This window comes from Hylobates moloch, unplaced genomic scaffold, assembly GCF_009828535.3.
Source record: "Hylobates moloch isolate HMO894 unplaced genomic scaffold, HMol_V3 SCAFFOLD_1, whole genome shotgun sequence".
In the NCBI taxonomy this organism is placed as follows: domain Eukaryota; kingdom Metazoa; phylum Chordata; class Mammalia; order Primates; family Hylobatidae; genus Hylobates; species Hylobates moloch.
In genome coordinates, this window is record NW_026652276.1 from 169,354,366 (window position 1) to 169,380,286 (window position 25,921).

A 25,921-nucleotide genomic window follows, 5' to 3' on the forward strand; every position below is an offset into this window, starting at 1 on the left:
TATTCTGTGGGAGTCTAAAACTCTTTCTAGGTCTCTAAGAACTTGTTTTATGAATCTAGGTGCTCCTGTATTGGGTACATATATATTTTGGATAGTTAGTTGTTCTTTTTCAATTGTACCATTTATCATCATGTAATGCCCTTGTCTTTTTTGATCTTTGCTGGTTTAAAGTCTGTTTTGTCAAGAGACTAGGACTGCAACCTCTGCTTTTTTTTTTCTTTTCATTTGCTTGGTAAATTTTCCTCCATCCCTTTATTTTGGCCCTATGTGTGTCTCTGCACATGAGATGGGTCTCCTGAGTACAGCACACCAATGGGTTTTGATTCTTTATCCAGTTTGCCAGTCTGTCTTCTAACTGGGGCATGTAGCCCATTTACATTTAAGGTTAATATTGTTACATGTGAATTTGATCCTGTCATCATGATGCTATCTGCTTATTTTGCACACTAGTTGATGCAGTTTCTTCACAACATCATTGGTCTTTATATTTTGGTGTGTTTTTTGCAGTGGCTAGTACCAGTTTTTCCTTTCCATATTTAGTGCTTCCTTCAGCAGCTCTTGCAAGACAGGCCTGGTGGTGACAAAACCCCTCAGCATTTGCTTGTCTGAAAATGATTTTATTTCTCTTTCATTTATGAAGCTTAGTTTGGCTGGATATGAAATTCTGGGTTGAAAATTCTTTTCTTTAAGAATGCTGAATATTGGCCCCCACTCTCTTCTGGCTTGCAGGGTTTCTGCTGAGAGATCAGCTGTTAGTCTGACAGGCTTCCCTTTGTAGGTCACCTGGCCTTTCTCTCTGGCTGCCCTTAACATTTTTTCCTTCATTTTGACCCTGGAGAATCTGTTGATTATGTGTCTTGGGGTTAGTATCTTTATGGTGTTCTCTGTATTTCCTGAATTTGAATGGTGGCCTGTCTTGCTAGGTTGGGGAAGTTCTCCTAGATAATATCCTGAAATGTGTTTTCCAACTTGGTTCCATTCTCCCTGTCTCTTTCAGGTACTCCAGTCAATGGTAGGTTCTGTCTTTTAACACAGTTCCATATTTCTTGGAAGTTTTATTTGTTCTTTTTCATTCTTTTTTTCTCTAATCTTGTCTGGCTGCCTTATTTCAGCAAGATGGCCTTCTAACTCTGATATTCTTTCTTCTGCTTGATCAATTTGGCTATTGATACTTGTGTATGCTTCATGAAGGTCTCATGCTGTGTTTTTCATCTCCATCATGTCATTTATGTTCCTGTCCAAACTGGTTATTCTAGTTAGCAGCTCCAGTAAGGTTTTTATCAAGGTTCTTAGCTTCTTTGCATTGAGTTAGTACATGCTCCTTTAGCACAGCAGAGTTTGTTATTACCCACCTTCTGAAGCCTACTTCATCCATCTCATCTTCTGTCTAGTTCTGCGCCCCTGCTGGAGAGCTGTTGTGATCATTTGAAGGAGTACAGGCACTCTGGCCTTTTGGGTTTTCAGCATCTTTTTGTTGATTCTTTCTCGTCTTCATGAGTTTGTCTAGTGTCGATCTTTGAGGCTGCTGACCCTTGGAGGAGGTTTTTGTGGGAATATTTTTGTTGATGCTGTTGTTGCTTTCTATTTGTTTGTTTGTTTTTTCTTTCAATGGTCAGGTCCCTCTTCTGTATGGCTGCTGTGGTTTGCTGGGCATTTACTTCAGGCCCTATTTATCTGTTTCACTCCTGTGCCTGGAGTTAACTTGAGGAGGCTGGAGAACGGCGAAGATGGGTACCTACTCCTTCCTCTGAGATCTCTGACCTCAAGGAGCACCTACCTGATGCCAATAGAAACATTCCTATATAGGGTGTCTGACAACCTGTTAAGAGGGTCTCGCCCAGTTGGGTGGAATGGGGAGCAGGACCTATTTAATGAAGCACTTTGGTTGCCCCTTGGTGGAGGGGGTGTGCCAAGCTGGAGGGAAACCTACTCATCTGGGCTGCCTGGGTTCCTCAGAACTAACAGGAAGAAAGACTAAGTCTGCTGGTCTGCAGAGACTATGGCCACCCCTCCCCCTAGGGGCTCAGGCCCAGAGAGATCAGAGTTCTGCCCCTGAGCCCCTGGCTGGAGTTGTTGGAGTTCCTGCAGGAATGCCCCGTCCCCATGAGAAAAGATGAGTCAGGGTCAGGTCTGAAGAGGTACTCTGGCCACAATCTGCCACAGCCGGTGTGTTGTGCTGTGGGGAATCCCTCTTGGGACCAAGCCATCCAGCCTCCCTGGCTTCAGCAGGGGAAGAGCATGGCCTAGAGCTATAGAGATGGCTGCTGCCCTTACCCGGCCCTGGGAGCTTAGCGTGTTAGGCAGCTAACAGTCCCAGTGTTGGCTGCTGCCCCTCCCTGAAGGAGCTCAGAGGGCTTAGACAGCAGGCAGCCACAGTTGTGGTGATGGCCGGCCCTCCCACCAGGAGCTTGGTAGGCTTAAGCAGATTCTAGCTTAGTGGCTGTTGAGAATCTGAGCAGCTCCATGGTTGGGGGACCCTAGGCCCTGGTGGTGTGGGCTCATGAGTGGGATCTTCCAATTCATGGGTTGCACAGTTCCGTGGAAAAAGCACAGTTTCCCAGGCTGGGGAGCATGCTCACTCACTGCCTCCCTTGACTGGGGGGGTTGAGGGGTCCCCTGCCCCATGTGGCTCTCAGGTGGGCCGCCACACTACACTGCTCTTCCTTCCTCTCCATGGATCATGACAGCTGCCTAGTCTGTCCCCATGACAGAACCTGGATACCTTGGTTGCCAGTGCAGGATTCGCAAGCTGTTTTAGTTCTTTTTGATGGGAGCCTCAGATCACCACTGCTTCTAGTCGGCCATCTTGGCCCTGCCCCAAATTATTCTTTTTCCTTTGGCTTTCTTGTCTTGCTTAAAGAAAAAGACCCTGATCTTGATTTTATACAAACAATAACTTCATTTTTCTCCTACTTATTATTATTTTTTTTAACAAATTGTTACTTCTTGGCTTTACTATCTGGAATTTATTTTGTAAATATGGTATGACATTTTCTTTGTTCAAGGAGGACAGACAATTATGCCAGGATTCGGTAAAAATCAATCATTATGGATCACTCTTTCTCTGACAATTTGAAGTGACACCTTTATCCTATATTACTTTCCAAAACATGTAAGAGCCTGGACTCTTTAATACTTATCTATTTATGTCAGTATCATAGTGTTTTAATTAGAGTGCCTCTTGTTATCTAGGAAATGTCTTTTCTTACTAGTATTCTTTTTTTTTTTTTTTTGGTAAAAATTATTGGGGCACGTTTTGAACATTTCTTTCTCTTTTTTTTAACATTTCCTTTTTTATTTTTAAAGACAAGGTCTTGCTCTGTCACCCAGGCTGGAGTGCAATGGCATAATCACGCTTACTGCAGCCTTGACCTCCCAAGCTCAGCTGATCCTCTTACCTCAGCCTCCCAAGTAGGTGGGACTACAGGAGCATGCCACCATGCCTGGCTAACTTAAAATTTTTTTTGTAGAGGTGAAGTTTTGCTACGTTGCCCATGCTGGTCTCAAACTCCTGGGCTCAAGCAATCCTCCTGCCTTGGACTCCCAAAGGGCTGGAATTAGAGGCAGAAGCCACGAAGCCCAGCCTGAACATTTCCTTTTTCATTAATTCTGCACATAGTTAACGGTTCCTAATATGTGCTAAGGATTCTTCTCATGCTGAGAATATAGGCATGAACAAAACAGAACAAGTCTCTTTCTTCACGGAGCTCTTATTCTAGAAACATGAGACAGACAATAAAAACATAAACACCACCATCACCATCACTACCATTACCACCACCACCATCACCACCACCACCACCATCACTACCACTACCACCACCACCATCACCATCACTACCACCACCACCACCACCACCACCAGCAGCAGCAGCAGCAGCAGCAGCAGCAACAACAACAAAATGAATGAGTTAATTTTAGAAAGTGGTAAGTGTTCTAGCAAAGCAAACAAGGAGATCTGATGTAGACCAGTGTGAGAACACTTTAGGTTCTTCTTATTAGGGCAGACCAGTTTAAAATAAAACAGTCAGTCAACACAATACACAGGCTGGGTGTGGTGGCTCATGGCTATAATCCCAGCATTTTGGGAGGCCGAGGCGGGAGGATTGCTTGGGCCCTGGAGTTTGCAACCAGCTTGGCCAACACAGGGAGACCCATCTCTACAAAAAAATTGAAAAATCAGCTGGGCATGGTGGTGTGTACCTGTAGTTCTAGCTACTCAGGAGGCTAATGTGGGAGGATCCCTTGACTTTGGAAGGTAGAGGCTGCACTAAGCCATGATCGTGCCACTGTACTCCAGCCTGAGTGACAGAGCAAGACCCTGTGTTAACAAACAACAAACAAAAAATTTTAAAAAATGTTTCCATTGGAAATCTGATTGCATTCTATTAAAATATATATTAACCTGAAAAGGATGATGTAAAACGTTTGTGTCTTTCTATTTAGACAGCATTCACATATATATCCTTCAGTAACATTAGTTTTTTAAAGTATTGATCTTATTTCTTTTTAATGATTTAATACTTATTAGGCTTAATTCTGCTTAATACCGGTTGGTGTCCTTTTTCAGTGTTGTCTGCTTTTTTTAAATTTAAATTTAAATTTTTTCAGAGATGGTGTCTCACTCTGGATGGAGTGCAGTGGCACAATCATAGCTCACTGTAGCCTTGAATTCTTGGGCTCAAGGGATCCTTCCACCTCAGCCTCCCAAGTACCTGAGACTATAGGCACTCACCACCGTGCCTGACTAATTATGTATTTATTTATTTGTAGAGATGGCATCTCACTGTGTTGCTCAGGCTGATCACAAACTCCTGGCTTCAAGCGATCCTCCTGCCTCAGCCTCCTGAGTAGCTGAGATTACAAGCACGAGCCACTGTGCCTGACTTCTTGTCTGCTTTTAATTATAAGTTTTTAAAGGAGAAAATAAAAATGACTTATATTGCTTTTGTTATGGTATGTTTCATGTACAAGAATACCATTGAATAAGAAGAACAAAAAGAAAAACACACACTCAGCTTCCTATCTTTAAACACTATGCAATGATTTCTTCATTCATTTCAACTACTATGTATTGAGCAACTACTGTGTGTCAGGTATATAATTCTTGGGGCTGCAGACACGGGAGAGAAACAAACCAAAAAACCTTCCTATTTGCAGGGGGCCTGCATTCCCATAACGAATATGCTAGGCTGGAATGTGCTGGAGGCCAGGATAGCTGCAGCTGACATAGAACCCAGGAGAGAGAGGTGGAGGCTGAGACAGAGACAAGCAGAAGGGTTTGTGGCCTTTAAGATATGATCTGGTATGGGCTTTTTTTTTTTTTTTTTAATATAAAGGTATCACTCTGGTTTCTATTTGGAAAGTACACTATAGAAGGCAAGGTTGGAAGCAGGGGGCCCAACAAAAGGTTATTACTGTCCAGGAGAGAGACAATATGACTTGGGCTATGGAAACCGAGTGAATGCAGTGAGAAGGGGATCAGAGTCGGAAAATGCTTTGGAGGATGAACAAGTGAGATCTACTGGTGAGTTACAAATGAAGTGCGACAGAAAGGGAGGAGTCAAGGATGATTCATAGAGCACTGACTGATCTCCAATTTCCAAGTTACAAAGATGTGGAATTTCACACACAACTCAATTACTATTTGGAGAAGAAATTAATCTTTCTGTGGTAATTCAGAAGGTATATAAAGAGAATATATATATTCTCCTGGAGTTTTGGAGTTATCAATCAAACGGGTAATTGACAAAATATTTAATAACCTGTTAAGCACAGGCATTGACCAATCAGAACAGAAACTAGCCATTATGCAATAAAGGTGTGCACTAGCTGAAGATCAGCCCCGATTACAAACATCCATTGTTCTAAAGACACAGGCCAAAGGGCTTACCAACAAATGTGTATTTATTTGTTTCAAAGGAATGTCTAGTTTCTGAGTTTATTCTCTACTAGGCTGCATTATATAAGATGCAACATAATTCAGCCAGTTGGTGTGGAATAGGAATTTAAGGGCATAGTCTAGGTTTGAGGATTAACTGACAAAAGAGAAACAGGAAGAACAGTTCTTTGTATAAAGTTCTTTTTAAAAAAATTATCTAAAGTTTGGTATTAAGAAAGCAAGAGACATTTTAAAAATTAATTAAGTCAAATGCCCTCATAAAACAATTTGATTTCCTTAACTTTGTACTATCCACAAAGCAAATTTAATAATTTGCTATGATTTCAGGATGAATGGGAATTCTATTACAGATAAAAGTAATGCAATCTTGCATTTATAAGTAAATTATTATTCTTAGCAATTAATTGCACATAAATATTAGTTCTAAGAATTACCTCTTTTAAAGCTTGACAAGATATGCTAATATAATTTTTTTCCAGAAATACAATGTTAATTTTAGCTGTGCACAAAAGAGACTAAATTGATAGTGAAACATGCCATATGAGAGTAAAAAAAATAAAAAAAAAAATGAAGCCTCATCCTCAGGTTTACCTTCCATCAATATTCACATAAAACCTTAACTCTTTTAGCAAATATTGCCTGGGCACATGCCTGTGTGCCAGGTGCTACACTGGGCAATGGGCACACAAAAATAACTAAGTCCTGGTTACAGTTCGGTGGCATCGAAAACTAAATATAGAATTACAGATACAGAATGAAAAATGCTACAGTATGGATACAGACAGAGTCCCCACCAGAGACTACAGCTAGAGCCACTAACTGCATCTGTTTCTTTTCCAAATGAAGACAGGACAAACTCAAACACCGGAAGCTAGCTCCAGGAACACACAGAGCCTCATGGTTTATATCCAACAGCTTTCAGATCATAACTACCAAAGTACACGATTTCAAATGGAGCCATTTCTAATGTTTTCTGCCATGAACATGACATTTATAATTAGAATAAAACTTTTTATTTTACAAACTACTTCCATCATAAATAAAAGTAATGTTCCATTAGATGAAAACAACGTAATTAGCCACGTAAGTTGTGAAAACAAAAAGGTGTTAAAATTGGTGCCCCAAGTTGATAACCAGCGTATTTAATAAAATAGTCAACTGCCTATGAATAATTTTATCAAGAGTATTTGAGTATTTGCATATGAATGTTTTACACTGTTCTCCTTCACTTAAGTTTACTCTCACTTATTACTTTAATGTCAACTTTCTCTTTCCAATTATGTCTAAACTAGAAGTTTGGAATGTCATTATTTAAAGCACTGGCTAACTCACAGCATAACTGAGAAGTGCAATTAATTTGAACCTGCAGGCTGATTTTCACCTTCTCCTCTTAGTGCAGGGACATTGCAGAGGATGATCCCAACACAGCAGGAGAACAGGTAGGAGAGCTTGCCAAGAAGAAATCACTTGCTAAGTGACAGGGCAGGGAACAGAAGATTGGAAAGGTTTTCTCTCAAATCGCCATGCAGGTAAGCACTGCAATTCGTTGACATTCCACAGGAAAACAACTGGAGAACAATGCTGCATATTGTAAAGTCCCTTGGCTTAAAAAAGCTACACCTGAAATGTCTTGAGGCACTACAAAGCAAACTTTAACCCACAGGAAGATAAAACCCAAATTGGATTTTACTCATTTGCATATAAGCATGCAGTGTACACTTCAGGAGATTAATTTTAATTTTCCTTATTCTCTTCTCACCAATGTTTTTGTATCTTATACTGCTGTGTTTTCAACTTCAATGACAGAAAGACATATGAATAAAAAGTTCAAACAACCAATAAAAAACTTCAAGTGTGTTCAAAGGGCTTGAAAGGCTGAAACTAGATTTGTAGCTAACACTTTTCTTTCTTTTTTTGGGAGGAGTGGGAGTGAGCAGACAAGGAGGGGGGTCGACAGAAGGATCATAAAAAGGCTCAAACTTTAGTAGATCTTTTGCAAATGGCTTTGACATCATATAACATAAACAATACCATGGAACAAGCATTAGTTTATAAATCAATATAAAAGTGAGTACGTCTAAATGCCATATGAAATTCTAGCTGTTCTTCATAATTAACTCTTCTAAATCATATATTCAGTTACTCACAATTTCAATTTAGGATTATTTTTCATTGTAACACATGCATTTACTCCTACTGAGCTGGTAAAAAAGTAGTAATGATTTAAGCAAAAAGCCATGGCCACACTGAAGGGCACTTCATCATCTGGCAGAGATGCTGAGCCCAGTGCCTTTCTGGGGGTTGCTTCCTGAAGGCAAAATGCTCCAGTCCCTTACAAGGATGAACAATTAACACTGTCATAAATCACTCTGGTTACAGTTCAAACAATTACCCTAATTATTTGTTTATGTTACAAATAACACACTCAAATCCTTTTGGCTAGAAGGCACAGTATTTTATTCATTCATTCTACAAGTACTTATTGTGTGTCTGCTATTTGCTAGGGACTGTGAATACAGTGGGGCAGCAAACATACAAGGTCACAAGTAGCCTCCAACAAATCATGCGAACCAATACTGAGAGGCAGGCCTTCAGTAGAAGAAAGCTACACTCACAAGTATTCACAAGAACTTTTATGCACACTTTACTTTCTTATCTGTTAGGAAAACCAAGCCATCAGTGAACGACACTTTAGTCAACATTCTGATCAAGATATTTTAAAAGCTGAATCTATAGTCCTTGGAACAGAAGTAAAGCAGTATTTGTGTTCAGCAGAAAAGAGCTGACCTCAAATAAAGAGGGCTAGACTTTTCCCAAAATCTTAGGATTATATATCTTAACTCCCAAAGGGCATGGTGATTCCAACAGGCATTTTAGAATAATATGTATGTTACTCTAAACTGCAATCCACACCTTTAAAACACTTGATATTCCTAAGATATTTAATGGCTCAGATTTGACACAGCCCCAGCATTATCAGTGAGAGGTTTTGATGTAACACATCAATGCTGAACAGAATTGCACTGCCCTGTCACTGCCACCCAGCAGAGCTACCTTAAAATGCTGAGCAGCCTCTTCAGTCCTTTACCCGTGAGGCTAAAGCATCCTAACTTGCCCTGGCTATAGGAAATCATCCTTCAATTACTAACAGCATGCTTTTCTAAATGAGTAATCTTTGAGCAACTTCTGGAAACAAATGTTCTACTGTATTCATTAAACATTATCACTTGTGATGACATTTGTGTTTCTAACATAGAAATAACATTGTGGGGTTAGTCAATGCATATTCCCAGATGAGGTCGCCAAACCATCTATACCTTTCTCTACCTGAAAGTCATAGACTACTTATCTTTCCACAAGACATTTTTCTCTAGAGAATTAAGTTAGGCATTTATTAAAGTCTAAAGCGTACTATTCATAAACAAGAACAAATTTACAGCTCCCAGAAATGAAAGCAGGAGAAAAATGTTGTGTCTTACTCTCTGTGCATCCCCTTCCCCTTCCAAATCCCCCATCCAAACTCTCTAAAGGGGAAGATAGAGCAGCTCCAGAGGATCTGAGTCCTAGATGGGACCCAAGCAACCAAGTGGCCTAACCACTTAATTTACAAATGGGTAAACTGAGACTAGAAAGGTGGAGTTGCCTGAGGCTGTGATGCAGGCTATAGTGACAGAGACTGAACCAGGACTCTACTCCAGTCTACTATTACCAAAGAGCTAGGATACCCACGACTCCTATTTGATATTTAACAGATGTTTCTTGTATCCTCTGTGGTTTGCAAATATGAACTCACTGTAATCCACGTAATAATGCTACGGGTAGGGCTATGATTATCTCCATTTCTTACATGGTGAAATGGTACACAGACATTGACCAATTTGTCCACGTTACACAGTTCATAAGTGACAGAGCAGAGATGTGAACTTAGACATTGTAGATCTGGCGTCTATGCTCCTAGTCACTATACCATGACACCCCTCTGGGTCTTAAATGGTAGAGACTTGAAGTGCTACCCTGATCATGCACAAAGCTAGTAGCAGAACAAACAGATCAAAACTCCTTGACCAGCAACGAAAAACATGCATAAGAACATGCACACAAACAAGATTCTCAACATTCCGCACTCCCAACTCTCTTTCCACCTGCTGTCAGAGTGCCTTACCTTTTTAAGTCTAGGAGAATAAATCTGTCTTTTGTTTACAGGGAATGATAAACATATGTCTTTCAAATTCTAGAAACCTTGAACAGATTACTTAATCATTCCGTGCCTCGGTTTCCCCATATCTCAAATTGGGATAATAGCAGTACCTACTTCATAGTTACTAGGAATGTTCAATAAGAAAATGTATCTCAAGAGCTGATAAGTTCCTGACACATAAAAAAACACTCAATATCTGTTAGCTATTAATATTGCCACTGCAACTATTAATAATAATACACTTGAAAAACTGACCATATTGTACAGTTATATACTTCGGAAGGAGACATATGGTATATATAAAGCAGTATTACTCCAGGGAGGGCAGATGCTTCATCTATCCTACATTACTCCTTTTGAGGCAACAGTTAAACGAATAAAAATCACAAATACGTTGATGCTCTTCTAACTCCTGATATATAATCCTGTGATTCTAATACACTAGTGGAGAGTGAGGATTGACATTCTGAGAGGATGTCAATTGTCCTCCTTTTTTACAGTTGAGAGATTATTAATTGGATTTACAAAGCTGGCTCTAAAGGCATGAGCATCTGTTTACATACATACTTATGTCCTTTTTAAACAATCTCCATTGGGAGTATTATTGTCTGTTAGCTACAAAGGTGCTCTCTGCCAGTGATGCATGAAGGACAGTGTACGTGAAGGAAATCTTATCAGATCTTATGCCGGAGTGAATAATTAGTAGTCAGTTTACCATACTGTTGGTCTGACTTTAACATTTTGGGGGTAAAATAGTGCTTGCATCTTAAGTATTGGAAACGAAGGTTATTTTCTTTCTCCTGTATATTAGAATCAGAGTTATTATTCCATAGTCATGCATTTGTCTTGAAGGAGCCATATGATAATGGCCTAAAAGGATTTTTTAATCAGCAAAAAATGAACTCACTTGTTTTAGCTAGGAGTAGCTGACAAGCCTAGGAGTCAGAACCTACTATGGGAAATGGGATGATTATTCAGCAAATAATCACTCCCTCCTCTCTTCCAACTTTCACGAGTGGATGATACTTCTCTGCCCCACTGACAGTTTGCATGAACAGTGGTAATGACACAAACAGAGATCTGAAATGTGACTGTGGCATTAGGTCTGCTCTTTTGTGCCCTGCCTTTCACTGTAAGAAGGACGTTCTTCCATAGTTGCCACTCCAAAGAGGATTAGAGGGGTGTGGAACATACCTGAACCCAACCTGCAGCTAGAAGCCCAGAAATGCAGGGCCCAGCCAACACCAGCTAAAACCCAGCTCACCACACAGGTGTAGTAATTGCCAGATACTTAGTGGGGTATAGTACACCTTTGGGGTGGTTTGTTTTTGTGTCATGAAACAGTATTTTCCTCACTGAGCTTGGCTTTGTCCATCTGCCCTGTCTAACTTCCCTAGTGGGAGGACCTCCTGAGACAGCATCCATGAAAGCACTTGATACACAGGAAAGAGCTATGCAATGCAAACTAGCATCATCGACTATGTGACACTTAAATTTTTTGCCATTATTCTGTGTTTCTAAGAATTTTCAAATGCTGAAAAATTTATATGAATATTCAGATTACCGAATGCTATGTTGTTCTCTGTGCTTCCAATATTTCCAGGCACCTAAGAAAGAAAATCTTCATCCTACCCTTGGTTCAACCACTTAGTCACGAATCTCTCATAGTGGTGTGGAATCACTGCTCAAATTGGACAGCTGTGCAAGCTTTTGGCTTGGTGAAGTCCCACTTCTTCCCTAAAGATACAGTGTCCTATTCAAGGTACTGTGGTCAACACCCAACTTGAAGACAAGGGATAACGTTTTCTTATTTTACATCCAAACTTCCAATCCCCTCATCTCCCTTCCTAAGATCTTGATTTTTAAAAAGTGTTTGGAAAGGGACCTAAAAGTTCAGGGTCAGGAGTTATGGAGGACTTTACACAATGCATAGATTCCTAGTTATATACTTGCCAGCATTAATTTGTGGGAAGGATAAACATAAAACATTATGTTATAAACTTAGGAAGGCAATTAAAAGTGTACGGCCAGTTCATGGAAATGCCACAGGTATATAACGACTCAATCAAATGTTTTATTTAAAAAGAGATGACAGTTCTTTCAGTATCAAGTAAATTGTCCCTGTCTTCATTTAATTCTGCTATAAATTCTTAGGCTAAAAGTTTAATTCTTTTCTTCAATATGACTTTAACCAAACCATACAAATTGGAAAGTATACAAGACTTTTAATAGTCCTAGGTGGGTTGGAATTACTGAAGAGGTGAAGAAGTCTTTATATGGTGATTGGCCCTCTATATCAACTTTAGCGATATGAGGGGTGAATAACTCCCAAAATGAATTTTACAAAATTCCAGGGAGTAGAACTAATAAAACCAGTTTATTTAGGATTTTAAAAAATAAGTCTGCTATCAGTAGAACTTCATTTTCCCTTGAAAATTTAATCTTATTACTTTTTTTTTCTGGCATTTTCTAGACATTCTGCTAGTCTCCATCATTACTGATGCTCTCTACTGAAAATAAATGTGAAATTCTTCAAGTACATCCAGACAAAGTACAGATCGTCCCTCCTTTGCATTGAAATGGGTTTACAACATTCCTACAGGGATTTCCCTCCTTAACCTACCTATTGTAGGGAAACGAATTGCTAATTTTACATTTTTAAGTGATTATCAAGGTTTTTGGTTGTTTCTTTTTTATTTTTATTTCATATCGTTGGCCATATCTATGACTTATTTTATATCAAATCCTTGGTCAGCTATGGACCTATGAGGAAAAATATCCTTCGTGTCTGTGGCATCACTGCTAACTGGTAGGAGAATAATTTCCCTGTGAGTTAGTACTTGCTTTTACAGACCCTTCTTGACCCAGGGCTGAAGGCAGAAATGACCAATCAAGAGGCTTTCACACTTCAGATGAAACCTCTTTCCAGCTCTGAAATGAGTCCGTGACTTTTTGTAGCCTGTAGGTCTTTCTGAAAACATAAAGCATTGATTTCCTTCTCTCTTCAAAACCCTCCGAGGATTCCACTCACACTTCAAGTAAAATCCTGACTCTTCACCTTGGCTTTCCAAGGACCTGTCCCCCTGAATTGTCTCTTGCTGCTCTCCCTGTGCTCACAGGCATAGTAAGTTGTGATTTGTCTATTATTAGTCCCCTCTCTAGCATGTGAGCTCTGCAAGAAAAAGGATTCATCTGCTTTGTTCACGACTGCATCTTTAGCACCCACAATACTGCCTGGCACCTAGTAAGCACTCAGTAGGAATCCAAGCTCATAAGCAGATGTAAAGCAGTTACTGCTGATGGAAACACCAACTTTCAACTTTAGCATCTGCTCTCCAGCAACCACCAGCGACCTCCCAGTATGGCTGGCTCAGTCAGAAAGTGCAGTCTGCCCTTCCTGTCATGTTTACATACTTCCTTAGCTTTATAAAGTTCACATAGTTCATAAATTTAGTAATTAACTGGCTTTTTCACTATGTGATTAAAGCAGCATTTATTTGTGGGAGGAGGGACAGCAAAGTTCACAAAGGTGATAGCTGATGGTGGGTGGGGAGAGCTCTAAATACCCTAGGCTTGTGTCAAGCAGACCCACAAGGCTTTTAGCAATAAAATCTGAGATAAAAAGCAGATATTTATGTAATAATTTTTAAAGTGCATTTTAATAACCATCACATAGTTACAGCCCATACACCTAGACCTAACCTATAATCATTATAGTTGCTATCAATCATAAAAATAATTTAAAATTCCTGAGGTAAAGTGTAAAGAGAAAGTGGGAAAGGAGATAGCAGGCAGAGGACATGGTATAAATGGTGAAAAAAATATATATTATTTTGCAGTTACATGCCCCTAACAGTTTAAAAGTACTCTTATATCAATTATGTCAGCTAGCTCAAATCTTCTTAAAAATAGGTAGAGTATAAATAACAAATATTGAAGGGAATGTAAAAATAGTTTATCTCATTTAATTTACGTAGGAAGTCTGTAGGTGGATGGAGCAGACACGATTCTTCTAGAAGAGTAAGGAAGGTATCTCAGCACTTCACAGGCCTCTCTCACTGCAGGTGTGGTCTGTGCAGGGCAACATCACGGCACAAAGAGGCCACCCCCCCAGTCTTCCTGCATGGAATATCCCACCCCGACAACAATTTCTGCTGCCTCCACAGCTTTCCTATCACCTTCTAAAAGACTCAGGAAAGGCCAAGAATGTCAATAAAGGCTAAGGGTTCAAACATCCTCACATCTGCAAATGAGGAAAGTGGGCAGTTCCGATAGTATGTATTAAGGACTACATATCTGAGACTAAACATCTGCAGAGGACATTTTGGAGCTGAAGACTTATTGGAGGCATAGGTTTAAAGGGCGGAAGAACATGCCCATACCTAGCAAGTGGAGGGTGGATCGGGTATGTACAAGAAGACAGAGGTCTTTTCCAAGATGCCACAAGACAGAGTTGGGAAGAGCCTGACAATTCTCCTTCGTAGGTCTAGGTCTGTGGGGAGGGAAGCTCTCTTAAAGAGAGGAGGAGGCATCACTGAAAATGGCTTAGAGTTGAAAGACCTGGGTTTGAGTTTTGGCTCTGCTACAGCCTGGAGGGATGAGATCTCTGGGCAGGCCACACTATCTCTCTGAGCCTCAATTTCCCAGTTTCTTCATCTGTAAATGGGATAACAATATTAGGAAAAAAGCATTATTATAATGCAGTTATTCTAACTGTCAAATGAGATAATATATTAAAATGCTTGGTAAATAATAAAATATAGCATAAAATGTATGGTGTTATCACCATAGTATTTTATTTCTGAAATGATTTACTTCCTCCCTCTGGAACAAAAAAGTGCGGATCTGTTTGGTTTTGGGGTCCCAGTCAGGCCAGAGAAGAGGAAGGACTTAAAGAGAAGGTTTTTTTTTTTTTGCCTCATTACAAAGCCTTGATACAGCTAAGTCCGTATGTAAATGTTCCCTTTAAGGTCATTGTGTCTGTAGGATTAGTTTTCAGCAGAGTGTGTTTAAAATATCACCATTCCCCAATTGCCTCCAATGGCAAATTCTTTATATTGTTTCATTCATTGGGAGACAGTCCATTTTCTTCAAAGTTTCCTGAATCAAACACTCTTTTCCATTGACTAACTTTCCCTTAGAAATAATATAACCACTTTAGAAATGCTCTATTCTCTTGCTTGATTTTGGAAAATATAACTATTTTATTCTAAATTTCATTACTTTTAATTGCTTCCGGTCTAGTAGCATTTTTTTCCTCACTGAACTTCACAGTGTATTCCTTTTTGAGCTCCTGAATAATCTGCCATTAAACAGTTTTTGAATGTCCCTTTTGTTGGAAGCATTTAAGAGATGAAAGTATCATACATGGAATCTACATGTTATTTCAGTGCTAAACCATTTTATACAAAGTGTTATTGGTGGTTTTGTGTAGATATTTTACCAAATACAGAAATCAGATCCTCTCTACTTCTCTGCTTTTTAAAATAGTCGATAATCGTTGGTAAACTGTTCTTTAGAAGGGCAATGAGAATTTGTAATACACATTCAGTAGAACGCTATTTCATAATGAAAACTGGAAAACAAAAACACAAACAGACTCAGGAAGTGAGACCCAGGGAGACCTGGAATCTACTTCCACCTCTGACACTACTTTAGGGAAGTTCTTTAACATCTCTGGACCTCAGGTTCCTAACTTCACAAGAAGAAAGCCAGACTAGATGCTCCCTGGGGCTTCCTCTAGCTCAACCATTCACTTTGCTTAAGGCACAATCAAACACCACTCGCACTCTCAGCTCATGCAGCCCCGGGGTACTCTTTGACAGCTAGAAATTACAAAGCCTTGACAGAACTCTTCATCCATTACTCTGATTCTACTGGTCTGGAGAACCACAAATGTCTATGTATATTCTGCCCTGATCTGGGGTTACCACAATTCTATGAAGCTTAAACAACCCCTCAAACATGCATGCAAGATGCATCTTTTAAAAATGATAAGTCTGTCTTATAACCAAAAAAAAAAAAAATGGCACTGTCACTTTAGCGGAGACATATGAACCACAGCACCTGTTGATGGGATGTAGCAGGGGATAAACCTGGTAGGAGAAAGTGATCCTGGGATTCATACAGGGGAGCCTCTCATTATCCCAGGAGGAATTTATAGCAGAGAGCCTTATGCAAAGGCCTCCTGTTAGTGAATAACTATGAACCCATGAAAAGGAATATGACTTATTTTTACAGTAGACTCTCACTTTGTGTTAGAGCATGGGTTTGCCTGTGATGAATCTCACCCCAAGTTATGGAATTACTGAAGTACTGAGAACACCACAGCACAACCTCTCACCTCAAGACTTCCCCACAGCAAGCATCCTGAACAGTGACAAAAGGAGACACTCTGGAATGAGAGAGTGAGGGAGAGACAAGGAGACCTACTTTTAAAAGACCATTAACTACGGAACCCCGAGGGTAAGGGAAAAGAAACAGGAAGGTAATCGGATTCAAAAAAGAAACAAGCCCATTTTCCATTTCTTTTAAGAGAAATTTAAATAGAAGTAAATGACGGAAAAACAGCAGCTTCCAAGGTTAGACTCTGATACAGTTTGGATGTCTGTCTCCTCCAAATCTCATGTTGAAATGTGATCCCCAATGTTGGAGGTGAGGCCTGGTGGGAAGTGTTTGGGTCATGGGGGCAGATCCCTCATGAATAACTCAGTGTCTTCTCCAGGATAATGAGTGAGTTCTTGCTCTATTAATTCAGGTGAGAGATCTGGTCGTTAAAAAGAGTCTTGTACTGGTGTAATATTGTAATATTGGTGTGTATTGGTGTACATATTTTCCCAGAGATCAGATCTTCTCTACTTTTCTGCTTTTTAAAATAGTCTAATTGTCAGTAAACTTTTCTTTAGAAGGACAATGAGAAATCGTGATGCACATTTCTTAATGGGTACCACATCCTAGTACTTTCCAAAATACAACTAATAAATGCTTTTGTATGTTGTTGACGAAGATAAATTCTATTCCCACCAAAACACACAAATTACTCCATGTTTTCTAATCCAGAAACTAGGCAGGCCAAATGATTTCATCTTAATTGTTCCTTTTTGCATCTAACTTTATTCATTTCAAATCTTTTTAAAGTCTCTTGTTTCATTTGCCTAGGACTTAAAATTTTAGGTCCTAACACAGGGTAGTTAATCTTCTTTAAGAGCCCACAATTGAATCACTTATAAAGAACTGTGTTCTTCACTCCATTAAGAACACGTGGTTCAGTTAGAGGATGCCTCTTAGTTGCTTAAAAAAGAAAGTCAGGCCGGGCGCGGTGGCTCACGCTTGTAATCCCAGCACTTTGGGAGGCCGAGGCGGGCGGATCACGAGGTCAGGAGATCGAGACCATGGTGAAACCCCGTCTCTACTAAAAATACAAAAAAAAAATTAGCCGGGCGTGGTGGCGGGCACCTGTAGTCCCAGCTACTCGGAGAGGCTGAGGCAGGAGAATGGCGTGAACCCGGGAGGCGGAGCTTGCAGTGAGCCGAGATTGTGCCACTGCACTCCAGCCTGGGAGACAGAGCGAGACTCCATCTCAAAAAAAAAAAATAAATAAAATAAAATAAAAAATAAAAAAAAAAAAAAGAAAGTCAGTCCACTTAAAATTGTTAGGTTTCTATAGTCTTTCAGAACATAGAAGTCATTTAGAATTTCCAGTAAAAGTACAAAGAGTCTTTAGGGCAGTTGAAGAAGATAAAAGAATTCTGAACACACTGCACACTTTCAGAAGAAAAATATTAGGAGTAAAAATAGTTTCCCAACTCAGTCATTCTTTGGAACTGATAATTTATTCCTGATGGTTCCCCAAAAGAGGGGAAGAGAAGAAAAGAATATACTTGGCTCCTCTAACAGATATTATTCATAGCTCTTTTCCCTCATAGGATAACAGACTATTAGAGCTTCTATAAAATCCCTTTCAGTAATTTTATGGTGGGTCTGCATTTTGTGAGCCATGTTTTATAACTGAGAAAAGAAAAAAAAACCACAACAACCAACAAGAGAATCATTTTACAATAATTCATTCCACTGATTTTACTAAATTTTCAATTCCAAACCTTTCCCTTCTCTTATAAAAATCAGACCATGTTTGAGATTCATCTGTTAAGTGTAATTATTAAAACAAAGTTTCACGCCTGCCACCCACTGGTGAAAAAAAAAGACAACTTATTTTAAAAGTTCACATTTCTTTCAGATTTTTCAGTGTTCAGGTTTAAATATTTTACATGAAAACATATTGAATGCTGTACAATAGAACATTCAGAACATCTTACATGTTTAAACTCGAATTATAGACCATATATTTCCTAGTTTTGTAAAAAAATAAAAATATGATTTTTCCTTTTTACAATTTAATACTTTTCCTGGTCACTTACTACAAGAAGTGACACAGATGGATTACAGCACCCCAATTTAAATTTTGTTTTTATAGACATGGATGCTAGTCCAACTGATGATGGAATTAATGGTTACTGCAGGATCAACCAGTCAAATAAAATAAAGTATATATGGAGAAAATCATCAGTGATGTCTTTAACTCTGTCTTCACAGACAAATAATTTGTGAAAACAAAAGGACAATTCCATTAATAGACAAAGTACACAATGGCAAAAGTAACCAGAATTTTTCAAGGTGGTATATTGCTTGAGAGGGAACATTTATATACTCACCTTTTGCATATAGGAAGCACCTAGTCATCTGTAATTAATGAAACATACCTGGCTTAAAATGTGGTAAAGAATGAACTCCAGGCCATGTGTCCTCATTTGGCGTTCCAAGAACCTAGTGGAGAGCAGGAAATTGTGGAAACAGCCTTATTATTTCCAAAGCACTCAAAATTCTCAAGTGTAGAAAAATAGTACACTACATATTATGAAACTCTGGTATTTTTTTTTTCCATTATCGTGTGCCAGAGATTTTATTTCAGTAAAAACAAACCCGGCTAAAGAGCCACCCAAGATGAATCTCTGTGTTATAACAAATACAGCTGAATGTGGTAAGACAAGTTAAATCTGCTATATTTTATCAAGTCCAAACTTAATAAGTAGGCTAAGGAATCAAACAATGAGCTGTCTTCTTCATGCTGCTGAATGAAGTTTGTATGTGTCCCTCATGATTCTTTCATGAGCTTTTGTCTTTCACTCCAGTATCACATGTCTCATCATTTAACAGTTCCAACAATTCTTCCATTTCTACCCCACATCCTCTGTCTGAGCATCATAATGTTTCAAAGAGGCAGGGTCGACAGCTTAGAATGCTCAAATTCTCTCATTACAGTTAAAATCTGTAATTATGTGATTTACAGTTTCCTTTTGCCAAAATACTGTTCTTTCGACATGTTTTCCTTTTTCTATCCATACCTTCTTTCTCCATCTATTTTTCTATCACTACAATGTTTGATCTGGGGAAAGGAATTAATGGGCAATTCCAGCTCACATGTAACTGGGCGCATTCCATTGGAATATTCTGTTCCATGATCTATGGCTCTTACACTCAATGATCATGGCAAATCACTGACTGACAACAGAGTTTCAGGGTTAAGAACCTAGAAAGGGGAGATTCAGGGTTAAGAGGCCAGGCTCTGAAGACACCTTGAGTTCAAATCCTTGCTCCCCTATTTACCAGCCATGTAAGCTTGGGCTGAGAAATAACCCCACTGAGCTCCAATTTCCTCATCTTTAAAATGGAGGGTGTTAACAGCATCTACCTCAATTGTGTGGAGAACGCTGCCTGGCACATAGCACTATGTCAGTATTAGATATTACTCAAAGAACCCACAGAAAACTGGGTCTGTTCAGATCAGGGAGGCTCCACCATGTGGGAAAATTTAGACTGCCCACTTTTTCCACAGGGACGCTATGTTCAAGGGAGTGCCAGATATGTCATTCCAACTATATTGGATAAATGGATAGACAAACAGGTTAGAAAGGGCAAGAGATAAAGCTGGAAATCAGCAGAGGAGAAGAAGGACCACTGGATATTATGAGAGGTGTAAACCAAAAATAAAATTATAAGCCCTTCAATCATCTGAATGGACCCCTCCTCTCAGCCAAAGGCATTCTCAAGTTAACCTGAAAAACCAGTTCAGGCCATGATGGGGAAGGGGAGCTGGACATGCCTCATTATACCCACCTCCTTTTTGGAATTCAGGCACAGCTGACCAGCAGAAACATCAACACAGGCCTTAAGACTGATAGGACAGACTTTGTAAGTCTGTAAATGTAAGAAACATTTACATTCTATTGTCTCTGAAGCCTGCTACCTGCAGGCTTCATCTGCATGATAAAGCCTTGGTCTCTACCCTTTTGGTAACCCCTTTGGGTAACCCAGACATTCCTTTCTATTGATTCCAGGTCTTTAGGTAATAACTCTTTCAAGCAATTGCCAATCAGAAAATCCTTGAATCCACCTATGACCTAGAAGCTCCCACGTCCAGTTGTCCTGCCTTTCTGGACTGAACCAATACACATCTTACATGTATTGATTGATGTCATATGTCTCACTAAAATACATAAAACCCAGCTGCAGCCTGACAACCTCGGGCACATGTTCTCAAGATCTCCTGAGGGCTGTGTCACGGGCCATTGGTCACTCATATTTGGCTCAGAATAAATCTCTTCAAATATTTTACAGAGTTTACTCTTTGTCAACAGAGGAAATGAAGCATATTCACTTTATCCGAGGATTTGTAGGCACTACTAGGCAATAAGGTAACACAGGGCTCAAATTGTTCATGCATTTATTTACTAGTGGGTGACATGGCAGTGATGTCAAAGAGTGGCACAAATACAGTAAGTGCCAAACTCCCTGCTTCCTACTCTGGTGAATCAGGATTAAATACATGTATTTATGTTCCTGGCTGAAACATGAATCTGGCATCAACAAATGAGAAAATAAAAATTCTTTCAAGACTCATACTTGGTTACTTTTTCCAGCATTAATTAATACTAAAATCAATAGATAGATCTACACAAACTAGGTCACATTATTGATGGGCTGGATAATGAGGGGGAAGGAGGCAGGCAAGAGGGCTGGAAGAGTTGTAACATGAGAAAAGAGACAAAAGCATTGTCTCTGACATAAACGATTATGATAACAGTGTCTGCAAAAGGCATTTCTCCCTTTCTTTTCAATAATTCCAACCATTATTTCAAGAGGAGACAAACAAGTTTGCAGGCAGCACATACAGCTAATCTGGAAATGCTCCACTTTGTTCTCACTAAAATTTGCATCAAGGACAAAGGAGTTCAACAGTACTAAACTCTAGCAACAAAAGGGAGAAAATGTCAGCTCAAAAGCACAATTTGAACACAGCCAATCTGTCACATGCAAAAACAGACCCTATGGAAGTTTTATAAACAATGAAAAGTCCAGCCAGAATCTGAGCCCTGTTCTCTTGCTCCTAATAAAGTACAATTGTTTTCCTGGCTGCCTCTGTTTCTACAATGCTTGCGTTAGCAAAACTTTTTTGTAGGCATTATCCTCATCCATATCCAGTGTTCTGTTTCAAAGTGATTATGAAATATTATGGTCATATCATAAAAATTACCAGGAAAGAAACAAATACATTGGACTTTTCTTTTTCAATTATAGGCTTAACTGTTGAGATTCCAGACCTCAAACTGTCCTGCTTACAACCCTGAACCATTTACACAGAAAAGGCAAAGTGGGCAGAAAGTGGGCAAAGGAAAAGAATAATTAAAAATTAATTTTGCTTCCTGTAAAAGCCATTTTGGAAAAAATTGTTTGGGTTTAATGTATGATTAGCAATGGCTGTCTACCTGTGCACTAAGGAGGGTATGTGTGGTCTCTGATGCCAGATTTTCGTTTCTATTAATTCACTAACAAGTTCCATTAACAAGACACATTTAAGTTAGAAGAAAATATTTTCTAAAAGTCAAAAATTATCTTTTGCAAATGAAACAGAAAGAAAAAGAAAATTGCACCTGAGGTGCCACCAACACTTAAAGTGTGGTCCCCAGCTCTGTAAATAAGCAGGTTCATGACACCTGAAGCCCTTTTCCGTCTATGATATACTGAAAAGTCTTCTACACATCCATTTAAGCAGATTTACCCTAAACTTGTGTCTGTGGCTTGTCCATCTCCTTTTTCTTTTATTGGTTCAGCTCTTTACTTGGCTAACACTTATTGTACTCCTCACAGAAGATGTAAGGACTTGGACTCTGCCTTGAGGTGCTCCTGGTCTAGTGATGCAGATGAACAGGGGTGGTGATGAATGGCCTTCAACACAGCAAAGCTGATGGTATGGGAGAGTGAGGTCAGAGCCTAAAGAAGGGAGGCTTGAGTCTCCCTGGGGGCAGGGAGAAAGGCTACCGGGAGAGGGTGGTTTAGTGGGAGAGAGAACACTGAGTCATGGTTTGCCAAGTAAAGAAAGGGTGGGAGTGACAGTAGAGTATACGGTTATAAGGAGAGGCTTGTATCAGAACACTTTCAGCTCTCCAAATTAACACGATGCTCAGCCCCCGTGTCTTCTCATAGTGGATTCCTCTTCCCTAAGGCCCTGCCCTAATTTTGCCAGTTGAACTCCTACCTCTATTTGTAGCTTCAGCTCAAGGGTCACTTTTTCCTGAAAGACTTTCTGGACTCTCTGGTCCAAGTTATATGCTGCCTCTTTGTGATGTCTGAGTGCTTTATGCAAACTTCTATTTAGAACCTAACCACTGCCTGGTAATTGCTAGATTACTCACCTGTCTCCGCATTGTGGTCCTCAGAGTGGAGAGGACGACGTTGATCTCTGGATACTTAGTGCACCATGTGCCCAGCACCGGATATGCACCCAGTAAATGTTGACTGACCGAATGAATGAATGGTGTCTGGATAACACTGTGGCTAGACTGCAGGTTGGGCTACAGGATGGGAAGCAGAGGCCAGACGCTGAATTCAAGGAGACTGCATTTTATCTCTGTTTACGGTTTTCACAAATTGTAGGTCACATGACTGGTTGGGGGATTGTAAGTAAAATTCATCAAGGGAGTTGACATCGGCACTTTTCAAAAGACGGAATTCAAGAGAAGGTATCAGAGGGCAACATAAATGTAAAGATACATATTGTTTTATGAAACTGTTGTTCAAGTTACATCTTTGTGTGTGTGCATAGTGAGTCATGATGTAAAATGTATATTCTGCTGTTTAAAATCCACTTATACAGGGAAGTTATTAGTTGAAATCAAGAATGCCAGAGATAAAGCAAGTTTGGGGGCTGAGGGCAATGAGTTTCGTTCTGGATCTATTAAATGTTAGAAATGCCTGCAGGTCAAGATTGGGCAGCTGGAAATACAGGTCTGAATCTTGGGGGAGGAATTTCAGAGGGAGAGAAACATTTGGAACTCTTCAGCACACATATGGTAACAAATAGCAAATGCCAAAATGCAAGCTACAAAATGGTCTCATGTCCCTCTGTTCAGAAATATACAGTTGCCAGAAGTCTTTTCTGTGATTTCTTAGACTATTTAACATCTGTTAAAAAAAAAAAAAAAAAAAAAAGGACAAGTTCATCTTATCAGTGGAGGTCTACACCCCTAACCCTGAGGAACTAAGAGGCAATGATGGCCCCATACTCACTCCTCCAGGTATGCCTCTGCCCTGGCAGATGTGGCCCAGGTTCTGCCCGTTATGTCAGCCTCTGTTGGGCAGAGAAGATACTGAGAAAAAGAGGGCCTCGCTGTGAAAATGTCTACTCCAAATAACAGGAGAAAAGCAAATTCTAAACTTCTAGAGCTCAGAGTAACTCTGACAAACTAGTGTTTGTCAGAAATACTTACTTATCTTTCTAAACTATCACTAGTTCCACCAATTCTCTCACTTTCTAGTCTTTGCTTTTGCAGAGGCCTCAGAGCTGCTAAACAGGAGTCCATGGGCTTTTCCCTGAACAACTATGATTTAAGTAGAACAAGACCTGCTAACGGTTCTTCCTGGGTCAAGGGGACCGAGAGGTCTCTAACAGAGACTACAGCACAGAGGAGTTCTGGCCTATGGGACACAAATAAAACCGGCTCACACAAGTGTGTCCTAATGAAGTGATACAGAAAGCACCAGATTCCCACTTCAAGGCTTTAAGTTTTAGGGGCAGGACTACAGTGGTGATGAGGATTTTAAACGGACTCAGCTGTGGATTCTAAGGGACTGGAGAACAACCTAATAATTGATGATTTTTAAGCTGCAACTCTGAAAGTCCACACATATAACATCTCTAAAATAATGATTGCTTCACAGCTGTACTACTTTCGGATCTGGAAGATTTTTTTCTAGCTCCTTAGTGAGAAGTCCTAAAAGAAACCTGTGAAGTGGCTCAGCAGAACTCAGCTGCAATATTATACACCCTGCTCTGGAACAGATGGTATGAAGTTCCCAGAAGAGCCAGAGAGAGAAAGCAGAACCTACTAATTCTGATCCTAACTGTGCACTCTCCACCTGGAAAAATGATGATCAGGTGGAAACACAGAGGAGCCACCTGGAGCTGGCATTACCCCCGACAGCACAATGAATGTGCTGCAGACACGGCAGGTGGAAGGCGAGGAGAAAGCTTTCAGGATCCAGTGGCCTCATGGGTGATGGTGAGAAGGAATTGTTTTATTTTTCAAGATAGCATTTCATTCTGTTGTCGAGGTCATAGTGGTATGACCATGGCTCACTGCAGCCTCCATCTCCCAGGCTCAAGTGATCCTCCCATCTCAGCCTCTCGAGTAGCTGAGATGACAGGCACACTCCACCCTATTCTACTAAATTTTTTATTTTTTGTAGAGATGGGGTCCCACTGTGTTGCCCAGGCTTGTACTCCTGGGCTCAAGTGATCCACCTGCCTCAGCTTCCCAAAGTTCTAGGACTACAGGCGTAAGCCACCGCACCCGGCCAAGAAGGAAATTTTTTAAGACGAGGATATAGTGATTGAAAAAGCAGAGGTTGAAAGGATGGAGTACATTAAGGGGAAGGGGAAAGATGCAAGTAAGAGGAGATTATAAGAGTGGCCAAGGACAGATGGAAATAACCAAAGAGAGCAAATTTCAGCATGGAAATCTTGAAAAATGCCAATTGCATACTTGAATCAAATATTCATTTTCTCTATGTAGATAACTTCTAGAGTAGGCAAAGGATATCCCTAAAAAACAAACAAACAAATAAACTAGTAACAGCAGTGGTCTCTGGAAAGGGGAATGGATGGCTGGAAATCAGAGGTGGAAGGGGCCCACGCTTTTCACTGGCCATCCTTATGTATCTTTTTCATTTTATACTATATACATGTTGCTCAACTGTTATGTTTTCCCATCCATGTATTAAACAGAAATGTACTGAGTGATGTCAACATGACCACCCCTTTCCTGTGTGTAGAAGATAAAAGATTTTTTATAAAAGTGTCTGCCTTGGAGTTGCTCAGTCTGGAGAGAGAGAGAGAAAGAGACAAGCATGTGAAACAGAAAGTCAGCATGACAAGGCTGCTCAATGAGGGGTGTAATGAGTGCAGTGGGGGCCCAGGAAAAGAAGCGGAGGGACAGCTTGAAGAAAATTAAGCCTTAAAACTGAGACTTCAAAAGTGACTAGGGGCTTGTCAAACAAATGAGTAGGAGAAAGACACTCCAGACAGAAGAGAGTGTGTGTAAAGATACAGAGGTATGTATGTGTGTGTGCCAACTCTAAGTAATCTGGTATTGTCTTCTGGGAACACTCCTGTATTAGTCCATTTTCATGCTGCTAATAAATACATACCCAAGACTGGGAAGAAAAAGAGGTTTAATGGACTTACAGTTCCACATGGCTGGGGAGGC

General features: G+C 40.0%; 1 protein-coding gene across 10 annotated transcripts in view; it reads right to left on the reverse strand.

The window, feature by feature from the left end:
• CDK14 (cyclin dependent kinase 14) overlaps positions 1-25,921 on the reverse strand; it is a 600,921-nt gene that overhangs the window by 136,010 nt on the left and 438,990 nt on the right. For all 10 annotated transcript variants that reach the window (XM_032761120.2, XM_058424902.1, XM_058424892.1 and 7 more), the window contains one exon: positions 18,860-18,923. In XM_032761120.2, coding sequence (XP_032617011.1) covers positions 18,860-18,923 — 64 coding nt within the window. The remainder of the gene's footprint in view (positions 1-18,859; positions 18,924-25,921) is intronic.